At 38.5% G+C, this 22,667-nt stretch overlaps 1 protein-coding gene and 1 long non-coding RNA gene across 19 annotated transcripts in view; one reads left to right on the top strand and one right to left on the bottom strand.

Annotated features, from left to right (window-relative positions):
- The window catches only part of CAMK2D (calcium/calmodulin dependent protein kinase II delta), a 285,667-nt gene extending 275,059 nt beyond the window's left edge, over positions 1–10,608 (top strand). For 9 of the 17 annotated variants that reach the window (XM_082389670.1, XM_082389660.1, XM_082389673.1 and 6 more), the window contains 3 exons: positions 4,041–4,135; positions 6,057–6,285; positions 8,510–10,608. In XM_082389670.1, the coding sequence (XP_082245796.1) occupies positions 4,041–4,135; positions 6,057–6,285; positions 8,510–8,513 (328 nt within the window). In that variant the 3' untranslated portion in view covers positions 8,514–10,608. Of the gene's footprint in view, positions 1–4,040; positions 4,136–6,056; positions 6,330–8,509 lie in introns of all 17 variants that reach the window. The other 8 variants (XM_082389668.1, XM_082389669.1, XM_082389674.1 and 5 more) reach the window with 1 other exon arrangement.
- LOC309627631 lies at positions 10,488–18,731 on the bottom strand. Of its 2 annotated transcripts, none has more exons than XR_014243873.1 (2): positions 18,429–18,731; positions 10,488–11,485 (listed from the first exon to the last, which is right to left on the bottom strand). It is a non-coding gene; the product is annotated as an uncharacterized lncRNA (long non-coding RNA). The 2 variants fall into 2 exon arrangements; XR_014243874.1 differs by lacking the exon at positions 18,429–18,731 and adding an exon at positions 12,114–18,399.
- Positions 18,732–22,667: the final 3,936 nt, after the last annotated feature.

Below are 22,667 nucleotides of genomic sequence, written 5' to 3'. Positions count from 1 at the left end.
GTTGCTCCGCGGCATATGGGATCTTCCCAGACCAGGGCTCGGACCCGTCCCCTGCATTAGTAGGCAGATTCTCAACCACTGCGCCACTAGGGAAGCCCCCAAAGGAAGTCACTTTGATCAAATAAAAATAAAGATTTCAAATAGGGTGTGAAGGCTTATTGTGCAAAGAACGTGGGTCAGTAAGTTAGCTATTTGGGTGGAGAAAAAAATCAGTTCTCAACTTTCCCCTTATACCATACTAGTGAGGTCCTCTTGAATGAAAGTGTTAAATGCAGAAAAGAGTTTGATCTCTGTTTGGAAAGATCTAAGTTTAAAAGCAGGGGAAGTCATTGAAATGAAAAAGTGAAATGATTAGGCTACCTAAATAGATGAAACTTAATATACTTTAATTTTTTTAAAGCCAAAATAAAACAGACAAAAAACAGAAAAATATTTGTAAAACGTGTCAAAAGTTAATTTAGATTGAGAAGATAAGGTTGAAAAGTGGAAAAATAGGTAAAGGAACTGAGCTATTAGCAAAAGAGGAAATATAAATGACAAGTAAACTAATGAAAGCATGTTGATGTCCACTAATTGTGTGCAAATCTGAATATAGGAGGATTTTCTACCGATCAAATCAGCAGGGATAAAAACTCCGCTGATCACCAAAGGGGCACAGATACTGCAGGACAATAGTGACTTTTCCCACCACCTGATGGAGTATAAATGGGGACAGACTTTCAGAGTGGTGGTGACAGCAGGGGTTTGGGTCGCAGTTATATACCAGGAAGTGTTTCCAAAGGTTCAAATCACTACTTTAACCCTATGTTCCTAGTTATAAAAATTTGACATGGGCGTGGATTTTGAATTTAAAACAGGGACAAAAAGTGTGAACAAAGATATTTATGGAACCAATATTCAAAATAGTGAAAAATTATAAACAGCTTATATGCCCAACACTATGGTAATATTAATTAATCTGTGGTGTGTTTGGTACCGTGGATACTTATGCAGAATTTCTAGCGGTCTGGCAAAATGCTTATGAGTATTCACTGAAGATAAAGCAGGATATAAACGTGTGTGTACATAATTATTCCAACTACATAAGAGAAAATATAAAAATAGAATGAAATATGACAAATTGGTTTTTAAAAGGAAAAAAGATATTGCCTCTGGGAGATGAAACTGTGTGTTTTGTTTTTTATTTCCTGCTTCTTTCCAAGTTTTATATAATAAGAAGATATTTTTTATCATCAGTTACAAATAGATAGCCAAATATAAAATATGGAAGAGAGTAACTGAATATAAGAACTAAATTAAATCCAGGACTGCTTCTTACAAAATTAAATTAATGTGTGTGCAAATACATAAACACAAGTATATACATATATATGTATTTGTGTTTATCAATTCTTTAACAGGATCTAATAAAAGTATACTTAGAACGAAAGAAATAGTAAGAAATGGAGTTTAAAAGAACACTGTTTGTTGTCAGAGAATTAAACAGTTGAACAGTTGTTAAAGAGCTGTTTAGAATTCTGTGCCGTAAGACCTGTTCTCTTTTATTCTTTTTGCTGATATAACTTTGTTAGACCCATATGATTCTTCAAATATAATATACTTAGGAAAAAAATCTTTTGGAATAACATTCCCCTGCGGATTGGTAGAGTGTGTTTTGTTGGTGGTGTTAGCCAGGAAAAAGTGGCAAAATATAGCATTTCCTATATTCTCAGACACTTTAAAATAGGGTATTTTAAATAATGCAATTCCTTGGAATCACATCAGTTCACGAATTCCTTTGCCTGTAATCTGGCTTGATTTTGTACACTCAGACCCAGGGGTAAACCAAGAGGACCTTCCATTTGGGAGCTTTTTGCATGGTACAATGTATTGGTACAGCCCTGTCAGCTGGTCCTTAGAACACCTGTTCAGAGCATACACACCCACAGGTCAACTGGCAGCTCTGTGAATCTTATTAATCCAAAGCCTGTGATAGGAGAGAGAGAGATACATACATACATTACTGACATAGAAGAAACATATGAGAGAGAGAAAGAACACATGAACAGGTTTTCAAGTATATTGACTCAATGGCTGGGTAAAAAGTTCCACCATAGTACAGTGATTCTCAGATGATTTTGGTGCTGATATAAAGTAGTAAAAAATTTGGATTCACTAATGTTGACAACCAAAAGTCATATTTATAGAGAAAGTAATAGCCCCTGGCAGAATAAAGTCCTGTTACCATGGGAACACTGTTTTTCCCATTTTACTACTTAGAAAGAGATTATGTGTATTTAACTTTGAGCTTTAATACCTGCCCACCAGGAAGTCTGAAGCAAAGTTTAAAATCCCCACCCACTCCCACCCCACCCGCAACTAAGGCTTTCTTTACCACAACGAATAACCACTGTGATTTTTTACTTTAAAAGTATTCTTAAGAAATAATCAGTTCCAAAATTCTGTGAACCATACGTTCAAGAACCATAACGAGTGAGCCTTTTGAAACTTGCATTTCTGTTGAACAGTTAAAACATTTTGCCTCCCAAATGGGCAATTTCCATACGAAACTAGATGTAACCCCACCAAATTAAGAAATGATCCAAAATCTTTCAGTATGTATTCCTTTTATCTAACTTTGTGAACTACTAATTCTTCAAATCCAGATTTTACGGCACCTTCTGTGAGAAGCCTAAGCTGATCACCACAGGCCCAAGGAAATATTTTCTCCTCTGTTTCCATGGGACTTAAATACATACCCAGTCCCAGGGCTCACCATATCAAGCAACTACCCATCATTCCCCAACCATACTCTGCCATTGTACTTGCTGCCCTCCTCTGCCTACCCCCTTCCACACACCTGGAAAACTCCTACTCATTCCAGAAAGCCCAGCTCAACTTTTCTTTCTCTCTTAACTTTCCTTTCTCACATATAAGTCATCTGGTTTTTGAGCACTTTGTATTTATTTCCATTCCAGTATTAATTGTTGTGTTATAAAATGTTTGTTTCAAAGAATATCTGCTACATAGTAGGTGTTTAATAATTCTTTGTTGAATAAATTTTTCCAAGAAAGCCCATTGGCTTTCTCTGAATATTTAAAATAGTATATCTTTTTCTTGAATTACATTTCTAGGATTAAAAAGAAAACTAATGTGCATTTGAATCTTTCATTAATTTTAAGTTAATTAAGCTTGTTAATTAAAGTTTACTTAAGTCTGTCAGACATTGCCAGAAAGTGTAGGATGTGACACCTGCCTTCAAATCAATCATATATACATGTTTGATATGAATGTAGATGGTGTCAAAAATTATTCCGAGGAGCTTCCCTGGTGGCGCAGTGGTTGAGAATCTGCCTGCCAATGCAGGGGACACGGGTTCGAGCCCTGGTCTGGGAAGATCCCACATGCCGCGGAGCAACTAGGCCCGTGAGCCACAACTACTGAGCCTGCGCGTCTGGAGCCTGTGCTCCGCAACAAGAGAGGCCGCGATAGTGAGAGGCCCGCGCACCGCGATGAAGAGTGGCCCCCGCTCGCCGCAACTAGAGAAAGCCCTTGCACAGAAACGAAGACCCAACGCAACCAAAAAATAAATAAATAATTAATTTAAAACTTAAAAAAAAAAATTATTCTGAAAGTATTTAATTTGAGAGCCAAAGTTGATTTTGTAGGACTTGGAGGGTAGCTTGGCCTTGGAGAGCATTTAAAAAATAATAAACTTATAACAACTAAAAAACTAGGGAATTAGAAAAACTGGGGAAAGCCTAGAGAATTCACCTTGGAAATTTAAAAGTAGAAATTTTAAAAAAGGAAACTTCCTAAAGCATGATTGATAGATTATCATCTGCTGGAACTGGTTTTATTATCTTGTCCCTATCTATCTGAGGTCTCTGCAATATTCTTTTTTAGGGTCTGCTCCTCAACCCACCTTGCCAAGCCCTGTGATAGAAATTTTATATTTGTAGTGTTTTTTTAAAAAACTCCTTCATTGTCTGATTGATAAATAAGAATAGATATGTGTGAAACAACGAAATACATTAACTCATTTATTTTTTTTCCTACAGGAAAATCTGTGACCCAGGCCTTACTGCTTTTGAACCTGAAGCTTTGGGTAATTTAGTGGAAGGGATGGACTTTCATCGATTCTACTTTGAGAATGGTACATTTATTCTAAATTTAATATCATGCCTTTTCCAAATTCTCTTTGAATTTCTCCCAAATTTACAAGATTCTTTGGCTCTTTGCTGCAATGAGAGTTTTTACCTTAGTCCAGCATTTTGCATCCTATTTTTATATTTTTGTATTTGAAATTGAAAAACATGACAGCCTTAAAAGTTTTGGTATGTTTTGAAAAGTATCTAAGTAAGTTTATATAAAAAAGTGATGTTGATGATTGAATATACCCCATAGAAGTCCCAGTGAATGTATAGTATAAGCTGTGAAATGAGTTACCAAAAATTGTTGGTTTGTTTCAGGTTTTCATAAAACAAACATTGTTTATATATGAAAAGATAAGAGAAACCACAGCATGCCAGAATATTTGACATAGAGGAGGGCTTTCAAGCATAATTAGTGCTCCTTTTCAAGGTAAAATATAAATGAAGACGAGTAATCAGATAAATATTTCAGTTCCAATTACAAGAATTTTAATGGTCTGAGGAAAGAGAAAGTGTCAAAAGAAACTCCTGCAGAATTCCTTCAGGTCACCAAGTAAAGTGTAAACCAGAAGTTCCTTTTATGCTCCTTTTCCTTACACCTAACGACATTAGGTATCATGTTGTGTTTGCATGGTGCAGGGAGGGAATTCACCTTTTGCAGTGAGATTTTGATGAATTAAAGAGGAATTGTAGTAATGATTAGGATAATCAAGCTCATGTCCAGTAATTATAAGCACTGACAATGTCTGCCTTGGCATGGATTTTTACATTTAATGAATTGCTTTGTCTTATATGCACTAGACATTTGCAAGCAAAGATAATTATGTGGTAAATTGGCCTTAACAAAGCTTCAGTAAATGTTCTCCTGTTCCATCCCGCACTGTGATTGACAGCATCTCATGTTTTTCTTCAATTGACTCTCGATTGACACCATCTCACCTGTAGTAAAAGAATAATTAACCCATTAATATTTTAACTTACCTCAACATAACAGTGTACATCATTACTTTCCATAAATACATATTATTCATAATGGGATATTCTTTTTTACGTGACTGTAGCACTAAGTAATTTATTCAGATCTTTTCTGAAAATGGAGGACGTGTTTGTTTGGATAACAGGTAAAACAGTTCTACCTGTTTTAGTGATCTAAGAGAGTAGTATCATCAATTATCTGCACTAAATCTTCATATCTCTTAGTCATTGAATAACTAGAATAAATAGCTATTGTCAGAACAACAAAGGCTGGAGCCTAGTGAGGGCTGCTCAACCAAAGGAAAGAGCTAGAGAATCAGAATCAGGCTATATGGCCAACACCAAATTTTGGATTTTTACTGGATGACCACAGCTGGACTAACAAACATAGAATGGACACTACTAAATAAAGGAGCCACAGGATGAGATGGGGAAACAGATTCACACTGTGGCCAGCCTGATTAGGAGACAGCAGTCTCCATGCTTGATACTTGACATGTTCCTCTTGTTCCACGTACTTCACCAACTAACAAAAAAACGAACAAGCCTGCAGGATACCCTGTCAACTGCCCCAGTGGTTCCTTCACTGGAAAGACAGGAACTGCGCCGTGTACCTGGGCCCGTCCTTCTCCATCTCTATTCATATTATGGCTTGTTCCTAACCACTTCCCAATGTAAATAAATATGTCTCTCCAGCTTTCTCACTCAAAGTTTTCGGAGTGGCATACGATTTAACTACAAAGGGAGTCAAAGAAAATAATGACTGTATTTACTTCTGCTCTCTTTTTCTTTATACTTTGCATAGTACCAGGCACTCAATTAATGCAGAGAATTAATAGTTGAATGAATGAATGGCATTCTATTTATTGGTCCCAACTGAAGTTATTATTGGTTTTGGTTTACTTCACATAGAAACTAAATTCTCTTTTCCATGTTGTTCTCTTTCAGCTTTGTCCAAAAACAATAAACCAATCCACACTATTATCCTGAACCCCCACGTACATCTGGTAGGCGATGACGCTGCCTGCATAGCATACATTAGGCTCACGCAGTACATGGATGGCAGCGGAATGCCAAAAACAACGCAGTCAGAAGAGACACGTGTGTGGCACCGCCGGGATGGCAAGTGGCAGAATGTTCATTTTCATCGCTCGGGGTCACGAACAGTACCCATCAAGTAAATATTTCCAGGCTGTCAGCTTCTTTGTTAATATACCCCTGGTCAGCGTCTTTTACTTATTCCATTGTTAATAGCATGGCATCTGTTATTTAATGCTAGTGGTCATTTAGTGGTCAGTTACACTGGTGGGAATTAATGTTTCATGAGAAGCAGTCTATAATTCTCCAGAAAGATCAATCAGACTAGCCGTTTGTGGGTTGAAACTTGCCCTAGAAAGTATACAATAGTTTTAGATAGGAACTAGAGGATACCCTATTAAGCTGATTTCTCTTATGGTTAAATCAGGGAGAATTCATGTAATAAGGTAAACTATTTATGACTTCATTGTCACAATTGGCAGAGGAAGGGGAAAAATTAGGGGAAAAAGTTTCTAAAACGACCAATACAGTTGACCCTCCTTATCCATGGTTTCCTTACACACAGATTCAGCCAGCCTCAGATCAAAATTTTTCAGGGGTGGAGAAATTCCAGTAAGTTTCAAAAAGCACAACTTAAATTTGTCTTGCAGGGAACTATTTACATAGCATTTACATTGTATTAGGTATTATAAGTAAACTAGAGATTATTTAAAGTATATGGGAGGATGTGTGTAGGTTATATGAAATACTGTGCCATTTTATATAAGGAACTTGAGCATCTGCAAATTTTGATATCCTCGGGGGTTCTGAAGCCAATCCCCCCACAGATACTTGTGGGGAGAATAATATCAGGAGCTTCATTTCATAGATTTTTTTCTACTGGTGCTCAATTACAGATATTAGGAGAAATTTATGAAATATAGCATTTAAAATGCAAGTATTAGGTATTTCAGCATCTTTCTCACTACACCACTCTACCTCAGATGTCATGTTTGCTCTTCCAATCAATAATTAAACATATTTATTGCACATCACATAGGTGCTTAACTTGTGCCAGATAAAAATGAAAGGTGAAAGATGTTGCCCTTAAGGAACTTCTTATATTCTAGTTTAGAAAGCAACCAATACCAAAGAAAAAACTAAAAGTTTATAATCAACTTCAGCGCAGAAAGGGATGAATGACCAATGTAGCATGTGGGTCTTGTAAGTAACATCCTGCTCCGTATGATACTTTGTGATTGGAGCTGATGACCAAAAAGCTGCCCGGCTGTTTTCCCTCCCTTTGAGGATATTTCCTCACATTATTTCCGTGAAAACCATATTTGCATGAGCTCTTGAGTCTAGTGTTTGGCACCACTGTGTAGCATAACCCGTATTTTCAAGGTACTGAAGTGCTGAGGAGACCCTATCTTCAGCATATGGACTGTGGCAGGTTTGGAATATCCTAGAGTTCTCACCTCAAAAGTCAATTCTATCTGGGTCAATTCAGACAACCCTCAATTACCCAGAACTAATTTATATCAGGCTCTAGGATCTTTTGGTGTCTTACTGTTTTTCAAGAGGTTTCTGTTCTGCGCTTGGCTAAGGTTAATACGTAGATTAATTTGCCCTGCCTGACTGAGTATAATGGTATTTGACCACGAGGAGGAAGTCAAGCTGAAATTTAAAACTCACAAAGGGAGTAATTCCAGAGGATAATTGAAAGTTGACTGTAATTCAGTTCATGCCTGCATTGTTGTTATTTCCTAAGATTTGCTTCTTACCTTGGATTAGAAGAATTCAGATATGTGTGGTACTGTTGTGAGTTTTTTCCCCATTCAAAGCACTGAACCTTGTCAGACCCTGGAAGAAGCAGTGCTCCCAGCTGTTGGTTTAAAGAAAGAAGACCCCCAATTAAATAAGAATAATCATGTTTTTCCCTACTTTTGAGGCTGTAAAATTGACTTCTAGGTTTGATTTCCAGCGGAGTCTAAGAATAATGACAGAAGCTAAAGGATGAATTTAAACTTTTAGTCTCTTTCAACCAAATAATGCTATTCATTTATTAATTTGTCTGGTAAACATGAATGCTTGAACTGTATGTTTAGATTTAATCATGTGATTGCAGCCTGAGCCCCTGTCTATTTTTAGCTTAGCTCTGTGTGGACAAATTGACAGATTAAAGTAGAAGATCCATATTAAAAGAGAAAATGCACAATGTTAAGCAATTAATGACTGCAAGCAAAGATCTCTTATACATAGTATTTTCAATCTATTACTTAACCACTGAGTTATAAAATCATAGCCTAGCCTAATCTTTGGCAAAGCAATTTGATGATACTTTGTAAAACAGTTTAATTTATGTCTCCCCTCTCTCCTTTCAGCTAAGTATCAACAGTGCCACTTCTGCATTCTCTGTTCTCACCTGGATGGTAACCCTGGGCCGTCCTCTCCTCCTCTTCATGCATGTTTCTGAGTGCATGAAGTTGTGAAGGTCCTACGTGTAATGCATATGTGATGCATCATCTTGTCATATATTCCTTCCTATACATTGTTTACACTTCAACTATGGAGATGTTCCACGCAAACTTCAATCACTGTTGGCAAACAATAGGGGGAGGTCAGACAAAAAAAATTCCACAATACTCCAAGTACAAACCTATTCATCCAGTTTCTCTGCTTATGCCAAGACTTAACAGACTTCAAAATTATCGTTCTTTGAATGACAGTTTGTAACAGAAATGTAAGTTTTTAAAAATTCTTTGCTGTTCATCTGTTTTAGCTTTTTTGTTTAACAAAAAAAGGCAAAAAAAAATTACCTTCAGTTTCCTGGTGTGATCCTGGTTGAAATGGATGATTTTTCACTGAAAGCTGTGTTGCTGTTTAACAATTAAATGGGTTGATATGTGGGCAGAATCACTTATGAATGTGGAAGCGAGAATCGGTGGGTTTGCTACTACCTAAAGTCATGTCTTTTTTGGTCAAACTGTGTAAACTGGAAAAACTCACGTCATTGACGAGTTTGATCACTTTAGGGTATACTTGCACTGTTCTGGTGAAATTTGCTGAATTGAATTTTTTGTTCATTTCTCAAACCTGTGCTCTTTTTTCTTCATTTTCTCGTATTTCTTTATTACTTTTGTTTGCTTCCTTTATATTTTTCTGTTTTTCATTCTTTACTTTTTTCTCTTTTTGTCTAGTAGTGTGAGAAAAGTGAAATTTGCATAATGGAAGGTAAAATAAAAACTGAGGCCTTTTGGAGGTGGCTAAACCAGTGCTTTGATCATCTTCTGGGCCCATAAAAATGATGTCAAGAAGATTTCAAAAGTTTGTAATTCTGCTCGAGTTGGGACGTAGGGATCCTATGTTGGAGGTATTAGAATTGTTTAAACTTATAATAAAAGCAAGTAGGTTCCTACTGTACCTGCGCCACGTCTTACTGATTGGTGCAGTTGCCAGGAGAGTACCAAGCTGGTCGTGGGTCAGGATTCTGTGCAAAGGCACTTCCTTCTGCCTTGCGGGATGCACACCTCCTGTGTCATCACTGGCTAGTTTTCTGAAGTTAGAGAGGACTGCAGGTGTTTTCCATTCTCCTAAGTGTTTGTTTGTTTTGAACTCTGTCTCTGTGACTTGTGCTTTTGTAGCTTCTCTCATATGTCAGAATAACATTATCTTCCTTCCAGGAGTTAGCATTTTCCTATTTAAAAAAAAGGGGGTGGGAGGGATTGTCCCTGTTTTCTTTGTGCTTCTCATTTCTCCTTTGTTTGTTTATTCAATTCCTGTGGGGCTTTTTCTCCTCCCTGAAATGCTTTATAGTGCATGGTATCTTCATCAACGTTATTTTAACAATAGTAATTCACAATCCTCAGAAGCCTATTTTTAAAGCAGAAGCAAAAAAAAATAAACAAAAAAATCAACCCTCCCTCTTTTCTCTCATTTCACCTTTCTGTGTTGATTACTAATCACCTTAGATATTGTTGCTAGTGGATGTATGGTAGATGGATTGAAGCTTTTCTGATAATTATTACACGATTTAAAACAATATATATTTAAAATAAAATAAATATATACAGTAAATGTATTGAGCCATGTTAACCTGCCAATGAGATCTGTGAAAAAGTAATGGCCTCATTTTTCCCTTTTTAATTTCTTTTACCTTTTTGTGCAGCAGCTATACGTGGCATACATGTATTTTTTTTAAAAAATAGGTATAGGGTGGTTTTTTTTTTTTTTTTTTTTTTTTACACTTCTAGCATGTGGTGTTGAAGTATTACTGTAGATCAAGTTTGTCTTCCGCACTAAGACGTGAGGAAATTGTGATTTGTTCTCTCCACCACAAACTAATTACACATTTATTAATTAAATTATCTTCTCTCATTTTGAAACACTGCAGTTTACCATGGGACACTGTATATATTTCTTGCCATAATGGTAAATGACTGATATATTTAAGAGTTAATAAATTTGTGATTTCTGCTGACAATGTGTCCATTTTTATTTCTTAAGAGGTACTGTATTTATTTATGCGTGTGTGACGCTGGCTAGTGCCAATGGCAACACATCCTATACGGTCTCATTAGTCCATAATTTACCTTTGACATAAAGATGAAACTACTGAACTGAGCTTCCGTCTAAGAACGTACTTGGTGACGATAATGACAAGTTAACTTACTGTGTGCACAAAATCTGTCTCTCCTCGGGAAATTCTTCTGAGAACAAAGCAGTTAAAACAAGAGTCCTAAAATTTTCTGAATGTGCCTTCCACTCCATCCTTCTCATGGCTGCTAGCTAGATACCATTTTTAACCCAAATCTGACCATATAATACTTCTGTGTTATCATCTCCAATATACAGGCAGGCACCTCATTCCCCACTACTCCTCAACTTGAACTTGAGTGTACAGAAGTACTCAACTTCTTTCAGTTTATTAAAAGCACCACACGTTTATGTTTCTAGAATATTCTTCCCCTACTTCTTCAACCTAATGCTTACTCATTCCTTGAAATTCAATTTAGACTATCATCCCCTCCCTAGACCATGCTCTAAGCTCACTCACTCTCTCTCTCTCTCTCTCAGTACTGACATAATACTTTGTGTTCATCTCTTCCGCCAACCACATCGTTTTGGAAATACATCTTTGTGTGTTCTCTACTGGAGTAATGCCTCTCTAGGCAAGAACTGTGTGTTTGTATCCGTGGATCCATATAAGGGCCAGGAAGGGAGACGTTGTTAGTAGTTGTTGAACTGTGGCCAAACCATAAATGGGAAACTCACAGTGCAATCGGAGTCCTGGGTTTATTGTGCGGTTCTGTCGTTGTTGTCTTTGACACTCTTGAGCAATTTGCCTCTTCCCTCTGAACCTTCGTTTTCGTGTTTGTAAAATGAGAAGAAAAAAACCAATTAATAAGGATATTGTGAAGGTTAGAGATGATAGGTACAGAGTACCTAGAATAATATTTGGTGGAAAATATTAAATGGTAGCAGCTCTAACTGTTCTAATCACTGATAGTAATACTCCCAATGTTCTAGTTAGTCCTTACTCAGAAGCGTGTAGAACTCTTGTTTTGATATGAGCTGCCCTGTTTAGGTAGATTTACCGATATTGCTAAGGATATACTCACATTCAAATGTCTCAGCAGCAAAATGAGCAATAGCGAGGTAGTAATGTAGCCGAAAGTAGGGAAAATGAAATGGAGTAAATCAGTATATTCTAGGGAAATTCAAGGAATCTTAGCCTAAAGTAACTGAAATTTTGAATCTCTGTGTAAATAAAAACTATATATAACGTAAGGGTGAACACAGAAAGCACAACCTTAGAGTGATTTCATTAAATAAAATTCTACTGACTTCTACAAATGTTTCAGTTTCCATGGTCTCCTCTGTCAGATGAAAGTGAGAATATATATTTATTTAAAAAAGAAAAGATAATGAGTATGAGCATACTAAGCCGCGTGTCCGTGATGGGAACAATAGGCAGTCATAACCCACCTTGGCCTGAGAGAGCAGAGCGAAGCACTTACGGTACTGCTGCTTTCCTGTCAAATAAAACAGTTCTCCAAAGTAAGCTGATGTGCTCTCCTGCGGACCCGGCTTCTGACTTCACAGCAAGAAATAAAGCCATCTCTGCATCTCTGTCTGCGCACCTGGCCTTCTCTCCCGTTGCTGTGGGTAAATAGTCTGTGCACCTGGCAGAGGCCGACACCCTTCCCCCTCACACCTGCTGGCAGGCATTGCAAGTCTCCCCGCCTCACCCCGTCATCATAAATCATTTCCGCTACACTAGACGTCCCCACCAACGCCCCATTTCTTTCCTTCGTGCCCAGACTCCTTGAGAGGCCTGCATGCGCTTGCTGTCCGCCACGTCTCTCCTCCTGTCCCCTTAAGCCCACCCTCATGAATCCACAAAGCAGTTTTTCCCCAAAGTCACCGATGACCACCGTGTCATTCATTCCAGGGACCAATTTTCAGTCTTCATTTTACCTGCTCTCTCAGCAGCATTTGACACAGCTTCCTGTCTCAATCTTGAAACATTTTTCTCTTGTCCTTCAGACAATACACTTGCCCAACTTTCTTCCTACCGTTCTAGATGCTTCTTCCCAATCTCTAACTGGTCCCTTTTCAACAACCTGGCTTTTAAATTTTGGAACGCTTTTTTTTCTATCTTCACTCACTCCCAGGATAATTGCACCCAGTCTCAATGACTTTAAATTATGTTAATGACTCTCAAATACGTCATTATCTCCAGCCTGGATCACTCTCTTAAACTCCAAACATGTAGATCCAACTGCCTACCTAAAATCTACATTGTAGACCCACTAGGCATCCCAAAATGTCCAAAGCCGAGCTTTTAATCGCCTGTGCCAAAACCTGCTCCCCTTACAGCTGTTTCCATATCTCAAGAATTGGCAATTTAATTCTTCCTCTGATCAGGCCAGAAATCTTGGTGTCTCTCTTAATTCCTCTATTTAAAATCCCGTCATTTTTACCTCCAAATTATAACCAGAATCTGACCACTTCTGACAATGGCTTCTGCTACCTCCCTTGGGCCAAATTACCATGTGTTCTCTATACTATTGGAGTAGCCCCCTAATTGGATTCTCAGCTACTCTTATCTGTCTTCTGTTTACTCTTGATGTAGCAGCTAGAATGAGCCTGTTAAAAGAGAAGTCAAAGAATGTCACTCCTCTGCACAAAACCCTCCAGTAGTTCCCCTTATCACTCAGAGTGAAAACCAAAGTCCTGAGAGTGGCCTTCGAGGCTGGACCTGATACTGCTCCCTGTTACCTTTATCACTACCTCTGTGAACATGCTAGGATGCTCCCACCTCAGGGCCTTTGCACTTGTCTTTTCCTGTGTTGAAACACTCTTCCTCAGAGATCTAAGTGGCTGTCTCCTTCACTTACTTATTTGTTTGCAAAATTAAGTCACTTTCTCAGTAAAGCCTTCCCTGACCATCTTATTTAAGACTTCAAACCATCTTATCCAAGACTTCAAACCTAACTCTCCTACAGGACACTTCATACCCTCCTTCCCCAATTTTTTTTCTCTCTTTACAATGACTATTTAACATATGGTTTCCTCATTTGATCTATTTTATGAGGGTGGAGATTTTTGTCTTTCTTGTTCATGATATATTCCCAGCTCGTAGAACTGTGTTTGGAACATAGTAGGTGCTTAATAATTTGTAGTTGAACAAATAAATTAATGAATTGCTCTCCTCTTTTACAGTTAGAAAAGCTGAGGCTCCCAGCCCATATATGAGTTGCCTCAGAGTAACGCCAAGAGTTGTAAACTGCCTACATCATAATTACTTGAAGAAAGAAAAAAAAACTTTACTATAGTTAAAGAATAAACTTTCAGCATCAATGTACCAATTTGGAACTTTTTTAGGCCACAAGGAACAGAAAACTGAATTCCAAATAGCTTAACAAGAAAAATACATTATTTCACAGAACGAGAGATGGATGAATTAGTTCTAGGGTTGATAAACAACCTGATAAATTCAGTGACAACAACATAAACAATTTTCAGCTTGCCCTTCCAAGGGTATAAACTTTATAATCCAGTTTAAAAGACTTCACGGTCCCAAAATACATGACATGGTTTCTAGTGACACATCCGGACAGGACAACATCCAATGGAAGGTTGGATTGCTCTCTCTCTCCTCTCCTCGCCACCCCTCACCCCCCAGCAAAGAAATATTTCTTAGGTCACATGCCTTACCCTGTTCAGCTTAGACTGATAAGGACCTGCCCCAGGACTAGGGGTGGGCTACTTTCCCTTAGACTATGGGTGTCCAGGGAAGGGAGGAGATCAGCACAGAGACTGGATCAAACTTTCAAAAAGTTTAGGAACAAACATTGTCATATAACAAATACATTGGGAAAGTCAAAAAAAATCTTTGTTTTTATCGTCCCCTTTAAAGCTTCTATTCTATGCATGTAATGAGAATGGTGAAAAAAGAAAAAGAAAATGAATTGTTATCTCCTCCAAACTACATCTCATCCACAGAAGCCTCTCTCTTGTGTTATATTCCTGATGTGCCCAGCGAATTCAGTGCTAGAGAATTCTCCCCCCACAGAACTCCTTGGCAGTAGGAAAGTTTAGTCATTTCACGCCACTGGAAGTTCTTCCAAGAACTCCAGTCCCCAAAAAAGGGCCCATTTAAGCCCTCCGGACACCCTGCCCGAACTTCAGTGAAAAACTCGGAAAAAAAAAAAAAAAAAAGTAAAGAACACTTGATGCCTGAAACCACATTTAGTGATCAGTTTCTTCAGTGCTGTTTTTCTTTTTTTAATCACTTTAAATAAATAAAGTAGGAAAGTGGGGTGTCGAGCCCGGGGAGTGTAACAACTAAGTAAACATCAGAGATATTCACCATCCACCCACTGGGTTCTGCTCCGCAAAGTGAACAAAAGGAAAACAGGCAGTTCGTCTCTAGAACCTGTTCCTGCGGGGTGTGAAGCAACAATTTGCTGTTGTGTGGGAAGAACTGATCTGTGATTACATGGTGCTATGTGTACAATGCTCCTTTTCGTATCACAGTCGCAAATATAAGCGACTCAGAGACATCTTCCACTGAGGATAGGGTTGGTGAGTCACCCCAGTCTTTCTTCCAAAAGCCTTAGTTCTCAGACTTTACCTTCCTCTCATATTTGCTCTTTGAATATATTCATGAGCACCTCTTCACCCCAAACAAAAGAACTAGATGCCCTATTACTCAAACTATGAGGGAGGGCCTCCCTCTAGGGTGCGGGGCTAGGAGGACAAATTTGAAAAGTGACCACTGATCTCACGCTCCCGCTCCCCTCATTCAGTTTGTAAGAAAATTAGCTCATCCACCTTGAGACCACTCTGCTAAAAGATGAAACGCTGAATATACACAGGCATAAGCTTACATATATATGAAGAGACAGGGAAAACGAAGCGCTTTGGGACGGCAAACAGGCACCGGGCTGGCAATTAAATGTGATGAGTGAGAAAGACAAAACTAAATACCCTTACAGGAAGGAAACAAGAACAGAAGGAAACATTGACCAAGTATCTACTCTGTCACAGGCTCAGTGATAAAAATTGTCCCAGGAAAGGGCCCCTTGCCAGGAGATGGCCGCTGTGGGCATCTACCTTGTTCTTAAACTGGCTGCCCTGCTCTCTGACTCATGCCAAGGCCACCAAACTCCTTAAAATTTACACAGGTAAACACATCTCACATTCGGTAAACGTCAAGAAAGCGGTCTCTCACCACCCAACCTGTTACCATTCCCTAAGAGCCGTCCCCAGGGTTTGAGGCATGGAGGCTGCAGAAGCCTCCTCGCCTCGAACTATTTCCCCCTGAACAACGCAGGTCTGAAGAGCACGGATCCACTTACATGTGGATTCTTGTCAGTAGTAAACATGACACCACCGCAGGATCCTGGCTGCTGGAATCCTCAGGTGCAGAACTGCGGATACGGAGGAAGCGTGTATATGGGGAAAGCTGACTATAAATTATGCAAGGATTTTTCGACTGCATGGAGAGTGAGCGTCCCTAACCTCCGTGTTGTTCAAGGGTCAACTGTATAATGTTTCCTACATGATTTCTATGCTGATTCAATGATGCCACTTGGCAGGAAAGAAGGAAAGAGAGAGTGAAAAGAAAGGGATTATGAAGCTCCAGATCCCAGCAGCCTGACACCTCAAGTTTCTCTTTTGAGTTAATCCCACCTTTGTGCTCCACATTCACTCTTTTTCTTTTTTTTTTTTTTTTAAAACATATCTGTTAAAAGCATGAATACACACACCCTCCCAAGAACAAATACTAATTCTTCCAAGACAGAAAGTGATAAAAGAAATTTTCACATATTGAGATATGGGGAAGTCATTCTGACTTATACATGAGTTAACTTCACTTTGATGCTAAATAAAACAGCCTGTTTGCGGCCTATCAAACATACACTGTACATCTGCTTTAATTATTAGAGAAAAAGACACAATGACCATAAGGAAAGAATATCCATGTTGGACTTCCCTGGTGGCGCAGTGGTTAAGAATCCACCTGTCAATGCAGGGGACACGGTTTCGATCCGTGGTCCAGGAAGATCCCACATGCCGCGGAGCAACTAAGCCCATGCACCACAACTACTGAGCCTGCGCTCTAGAGCTCGCGAGCCACCACTACTCAGCCTGCGCACCACAACTACTGAAGCCATGCACCTAGAGCCCGTGCTCCGCAACAAGAGAAGCCACCGCAATGAGAAGCCCGCGCACCACAACGAAGAGTAGCCCCCACTTGCGGGAACTAGAGAAAGCCCATGCACAGAAGACCCAACGCAGCCAAAAATTTATAAATAAATAAATTTATTTTTTAAAAAACGTCCATGTTAAAAAACAAAGATTAAATGCCTCTCTTCCTGGCATGCCAGTGCTGGTTATCCTTTGATGATAATACTCCCTTCCCAGGTGAACGGCCATGCTAACTTGCTATGTACATGATGTACTGTTCTTTTTTTTCTTTTTCTTTTTTTTGAAACTTTGAGGAAATGTAACCCTCATGTGTTTAATGGTCTTTTCTTTGTTCTGACAAGATATAATACTGTGCTGAAAACTCTGCTACTCCGGAGCAGTTTCTCAGAGTAATCCGGGAAGTCGGCTTCCAAGCTAGTCCTCAGTTTGGCTCAAATAAAACTCTTTTCTATTCTTATTATAGATTGTTTACTGATTATTTTCATTGACAAAAGGAAACGCATTGCTAGTTGCCTCATGATCACCAATAGCCTTTCTCATTCTTAACAGATTTGGTTTATTTCCTACTTCTCCTCCAAGCTTACTAGAAAAATGACAGAGCTCTGTTACCTTTACTGATTATTTCATAAGAGAGGCTTGAAATGCTGAGGATCTTTTGTTCTTATCATTCTTCATCTACAGGAAGGAAAAACTCACTGTTCAGTTCTCCCAATTACAGACATAAAACAAAAATAAGATGATACTATATGTTCCCTTATATAAGTTGTTTTTTTCACTTGTTAGCATATAATAAACAAATTTCATTTCAATATGCTCCTATACCATTACTTTTAGTAACCTTATACTAAACTATTTACCCAAATGATATACCATTATTTATTTAACCAATTCTCTATTGGTGAACATGCAAGTTTCTTTTTAGTTTTATTCTATCAACAATAAAAGTAATGAACATCCTTGTAGCTAACTTTTTGCACAGATCCTTGATTATTTCCTTAGAGAAATTACCAGAGAAGAAAATATTGAGTCATCCATTTACTTTTAGCCTCACAAAAACAGTTATGATTTATAGGGCAGAAATTATCAGAGAGGGGAGGAAACAAGATGGTGGAGTAGAAGGACTTGCTCTCACTCCCTCTTGTGAGAGCACCAGAATCACAACTAGCTGCTGGACAGTCATTGACAGGAAGACACTGGAACTCACCAAAAAAGATACCCCACATCCAAAGACAAAGGAGAAGCCACAATGAGAAGGTAGGAAGGGCGCAATCACAGTAAAATCACATCCCATAACTGGTGGGTGGGTGACTCATAGACTGGAGAACACTTATACCACAGAAGTCCACCCACTGGAGTGAAGGTTCTGAGCCCCAAGTCAGGCTTCCCAACCTGGGGGTCTGGCAACGGGAGGAGGAATTCATAGAGAATCAGACTGTGAAGCCTAGTGGGAATTGATTGCAGGACTTTGACAGGACTGGGGGGAAAAGAGACTCCACTCTTGGAGGGCACACACAAAGTAGTGTGTGCATCGGGACCCAGGGGAAGGAGCAGTGACCCCAGGGGAGACTGAACCAGACCTACCTGCTAGTGTTGGAGGGTCTCCTGCAGAGGCAGGGGATAGCTGTGGCTCACCATGGGGACAAGGGCACTGGCAGCAGAAGTTCTGGGCAGTACTCCTTGGCGTGAGCCCTCCCACAGTCTGTCATTAGCCCCACCAAAGAGCCCAGATAGGCTCCAGTGTTGGGTTGCCTCAGGCCAAACAACCAACAGGGAGGGAACCCAGCCCCACCCATCAACAGTCAAGCAGATTAAAGTTTTACTGAGCTCTGCTCACCAGAGCAACAGTCAGCTCTACCCACCACCAGTCCCTCCCATCAGGAAGCTTGCACAAGTCTCTTAGCCTCATCCACCAGAGGGCAGACAGCAGTAGCAAGAAGAACTAAAATGCTGCAGCCTGTGGAACAAAAACCACATTCACAGAAAGATAGAGAAGATGAAAAGGCAGAGGGCTATGTACCAGATGAAGGAACAAGATACAACCCCAGAAAAACAACTAAATGAAGTGGAGATAGGCAACCTTCCAGAAAAAGCATTCAGAATAATGATACTGAAGATAATCCAGGACCTCAGATAAAGAATGGAGGAAAAGATGGAGAAGATGCAATAAATGTTTAACAAAGACCTAGAAGAATTAAAGAACAAACAAACAGAGATGAACAATACAATAACTGAAATGAAAACTACACTAGAAGGAATCAATAGCAGAATAACTGAGGCAGAAGAACGGATAAGTGACCTGGAAGACAGAAAGGTAGAATTCACTGCCACGGAACAGAATAAAGAAAAAAGAATGAAAAGAAATGAAGACAGCCTAAGAGACCTCTGGGACAACATTAAACGCAACACCATTCGCATTATAGGGGTCCCAGAAAGAGAAGAGAGAGAGAAAGGACCCGAGAAAATATTTGAAGAGATTATAGTCAAAAACTTCCCTAATATGGGAAAGGAAATAGCCACCCAAGTCCAGGAAGTGCAGCAAGTCCCATACAGGATAAACCCAAGGAGAAACACGCCGAGACACATAGCAAATCAAATTGGCAAAAATTAAAGACAAAGAAAAATTATTGAAAGCAGCAAGGGAAAAATGAAAAATAACATACAAGGGAACTCCCACAAGGTTAACAGCTGATTTCTCAGCAGAAACTCTACAAGCCAGAAGGGAGTGGCATGATAAACTTAAAGTGAGGAAAGGGAAGAACCTACAACCAAGATTACTCTACCCGGCAAGGATCTCATTCAGATTCGATGGAGAAATCAAAAGCTTTACAGACAAGCAAAAGCTAAGAGAATTCAGCACCACCAAACCAGCTCTACAACAAATGCTAAAGGAATTTCTCTAAGTGGGAAACATAAGAGAAGAAAAGGATCTAAAAAAACAAACCCAAAACAATTTAAAAAATGGTCATAGAAACATACATTCGATAATTACCTTAAATGTGAATGGATTAAATGCTCCAACCAAAAGACACAGGCTTGCTGAATGGATACAAAAACAAGACCCATCTATATGCTGTGTACAAGAGACCCACTTCAGACCTAGGGACACATACAGACTGAAAGTGAGGGGATGGAAAAAGATATTCCATGCAAAAGGAAATCAAAAGAAAGCTGGAGTAGCTATACTCATATCAGAAAAAATAGACTTTAAAATAAAGAATGTTACAAGAGACAAGGAAGGACACTACATAATGATCGAGGGTTCAATCCCAGAAGAAGATATAACAATTATAAATATATATGCACCCAACATAGGAGCACCTCAATACATAAGGCAACTGCTAACAGCTATAAAAGAGGAAATCGACAGTAACACAATAATAGTGGGGGACTTTAACACCTCACTTACACCAATGGACAGATCATCCAAAATGAAAATAAAAAAGGAAACAGAAGCTTTAAATGACACAATAGACCAGATAGATTTAATTGATATTTATAGGACATTCTATCCAAAAACAGCAGATTACACTTTCTTCTCAAATGCACACAGAACATTCTCCAGGATAGATCACATCTTGGGTCACAAATCAAGCCTCAGTAAATTTAAGAAAATTGAAATCATATCAAGCATCTTTTCTGACCACAACACAGTGAGATTAGAAATGAATTACAGGGAAAAAAACGTAAAAAAGACAAACACATGGAGGCTAAACAATATGTTACTAAATAACCAAGAGATCACTGAAGAAATCAAAGAGGAAATCAAAATATACCTAGAGACAAATGTTAATGAAAACACGACGATCCAAAACCTATGGGATGCAGCAAAAGCAGTTCTAAGAGGGAAGTTTATAGCTATACAAGCCTACCTCAAGAAACAAGAAAAATCTCAAGTAAACAATCTAACCTTACACCTAAAGGAACTAGAGAAAGAAGAACAAACAAAACCCAAAGTTAGCAGAAGGAAACAAATCATAAAGATCAGAGCAGAAATAAATGAAATAGAAACAAAGAAAAAAATAGCAAAGATCAATAAAAGTAAAAGGTGGTTCTTTGAGAAGATAAAATAGATAAACCATTAGCAAGACTCATCAAGAAAGAGAGGGAGAGGACTCAAATCAATAAAATTAGAAACGAAAATGGAGAAGTTACAACAGACACCGCAGAAATACAAAGCATCCTAAGAGACTACTACAAGCAACTCTATGCCAATAAAATGGACAACCTGGAAGAAATGGACAAATTCTTAGAAAGATATAACCTTCCAAGACTGAACCAGGAAGAAACTGAAAATATAAACAGACCAATCACAAGTAATGAAATTGAAACTGTGATTAAAAATCTTCCAACAAACAAAAGTCCAGGACCACATGGCTTCACAGGTGAATTCTATCAAACATTTAGAGAAGAGCTAACACCCATCCTTCTCAAACTCTTCCAAAAATTGTGAAGGAAGGAACACTCCCAAACTCATTCTATGAGGCCATCATCACCCTGATACTGAAACCAGACAAAGATGCTACAAAAAAAGAGAATTACAGACCAATATCACTGATGATTATAGATGCAAAAATCCTCAACAAAATACTAGCAAACAGAATCCAAGAACACATTAAAAGGATCATATACCATGATCAAGTGGGATTTATCCCAGGGATGCAAGGATTCTTCAATATATGCAAATCAATCAATGTGATACACCATATTAACAAATTGAAGAAGAAAAACCATATGATCATCTCAATAGATGCAGAAAAAGCTTTTGACAAAATTCAACACCCATTTATGATAAAAACTCTCCAGAAAGTGGGCATAGAGGGAAGCTACCTCGACATAATAAAGGCCATATATGACAAACCCACAGCAAACATCATTCTCAATGGTGAAAAACAGAAACCATTTCCTCTAAGATCAGTAATGAGACAAGGATGCGCACTCTCACCACTATTATTCAACACAGTTTTGGAAGTCCTAGCCACGGCAATCAGAGAAGAAAAAGAAATAAAAGGAATACAAATTGGAAAAGAAGAAGTAAAACTGTCACTGTTTGCAGATTACATGATACTATATATAGAGAATCCTAAAAATGCCACCAGAAAACTACTAGAGCTAATCAATGAATTTGGTAAAGTTTCAGGATACAAAATTAATGCACAGAAATCTCTAGCATTCCTGTACACTAATGATGAAAAATCTGAAAGAGAAATTATGGAAACACTCCCATTTACCATTGCAACAAAAAGAAAAAAATACCTAGGAATAAACCTACCTAGGGAGACAAAAGGCCTGTATGCAGAAAACTATAAGACAGTGATGAAAGAAATTAAAGATGATACAAACAGATGGAGAGATATACCATGTTCTTGGATTGGAAGAATCAATATTGTGAAAATGACTATACTACCCAAAGCAATCTACAGATTCAATGCAATCCCTATCAAGTTACCAATGGCATTTTTTATGGAACTAGAACATATCATGTTAAAGTTTGTATGGAGACACAAAAGACCCTGAACAGCTAAAGCAATCTTGAGGGAAAAAAACAGATTTGGAGGAATCAGACTCCCTGACTTCAGACTATACTACAAATCTACAGTAATCAAGACAATATGGTACTGACACAAAAACAGAAACATAGATCAATGGAACAAGATAGAAAGCCCAGAGATAAACCTACACACCTATGGTCAACTAATCTATGACAAAGGAGGCAAGTATATACAATGGAGAAAAGACAGCCTCTTCAATAAGTGGTGCTGGGAAAACTGGACAGCTACATGTAAAAGAATGAAATTAGAACACTCCCTAACACCATACACA

This window comes from Balaenoptera borealis (assembly GCF_965194805.1).
Source record: "Balaenoptera borealis genome assembly, chromosome: 4".
Lineage (NCBI taxonomy): Eukaryota > Metazoa > Chordata > Mammalia > Artiodactyla > Balaenopteridae > Balaenoptera > Balaenoptera borealis.
This window is presented reverse-complemented; position numbering and strand designations above follow the sequence as displayed.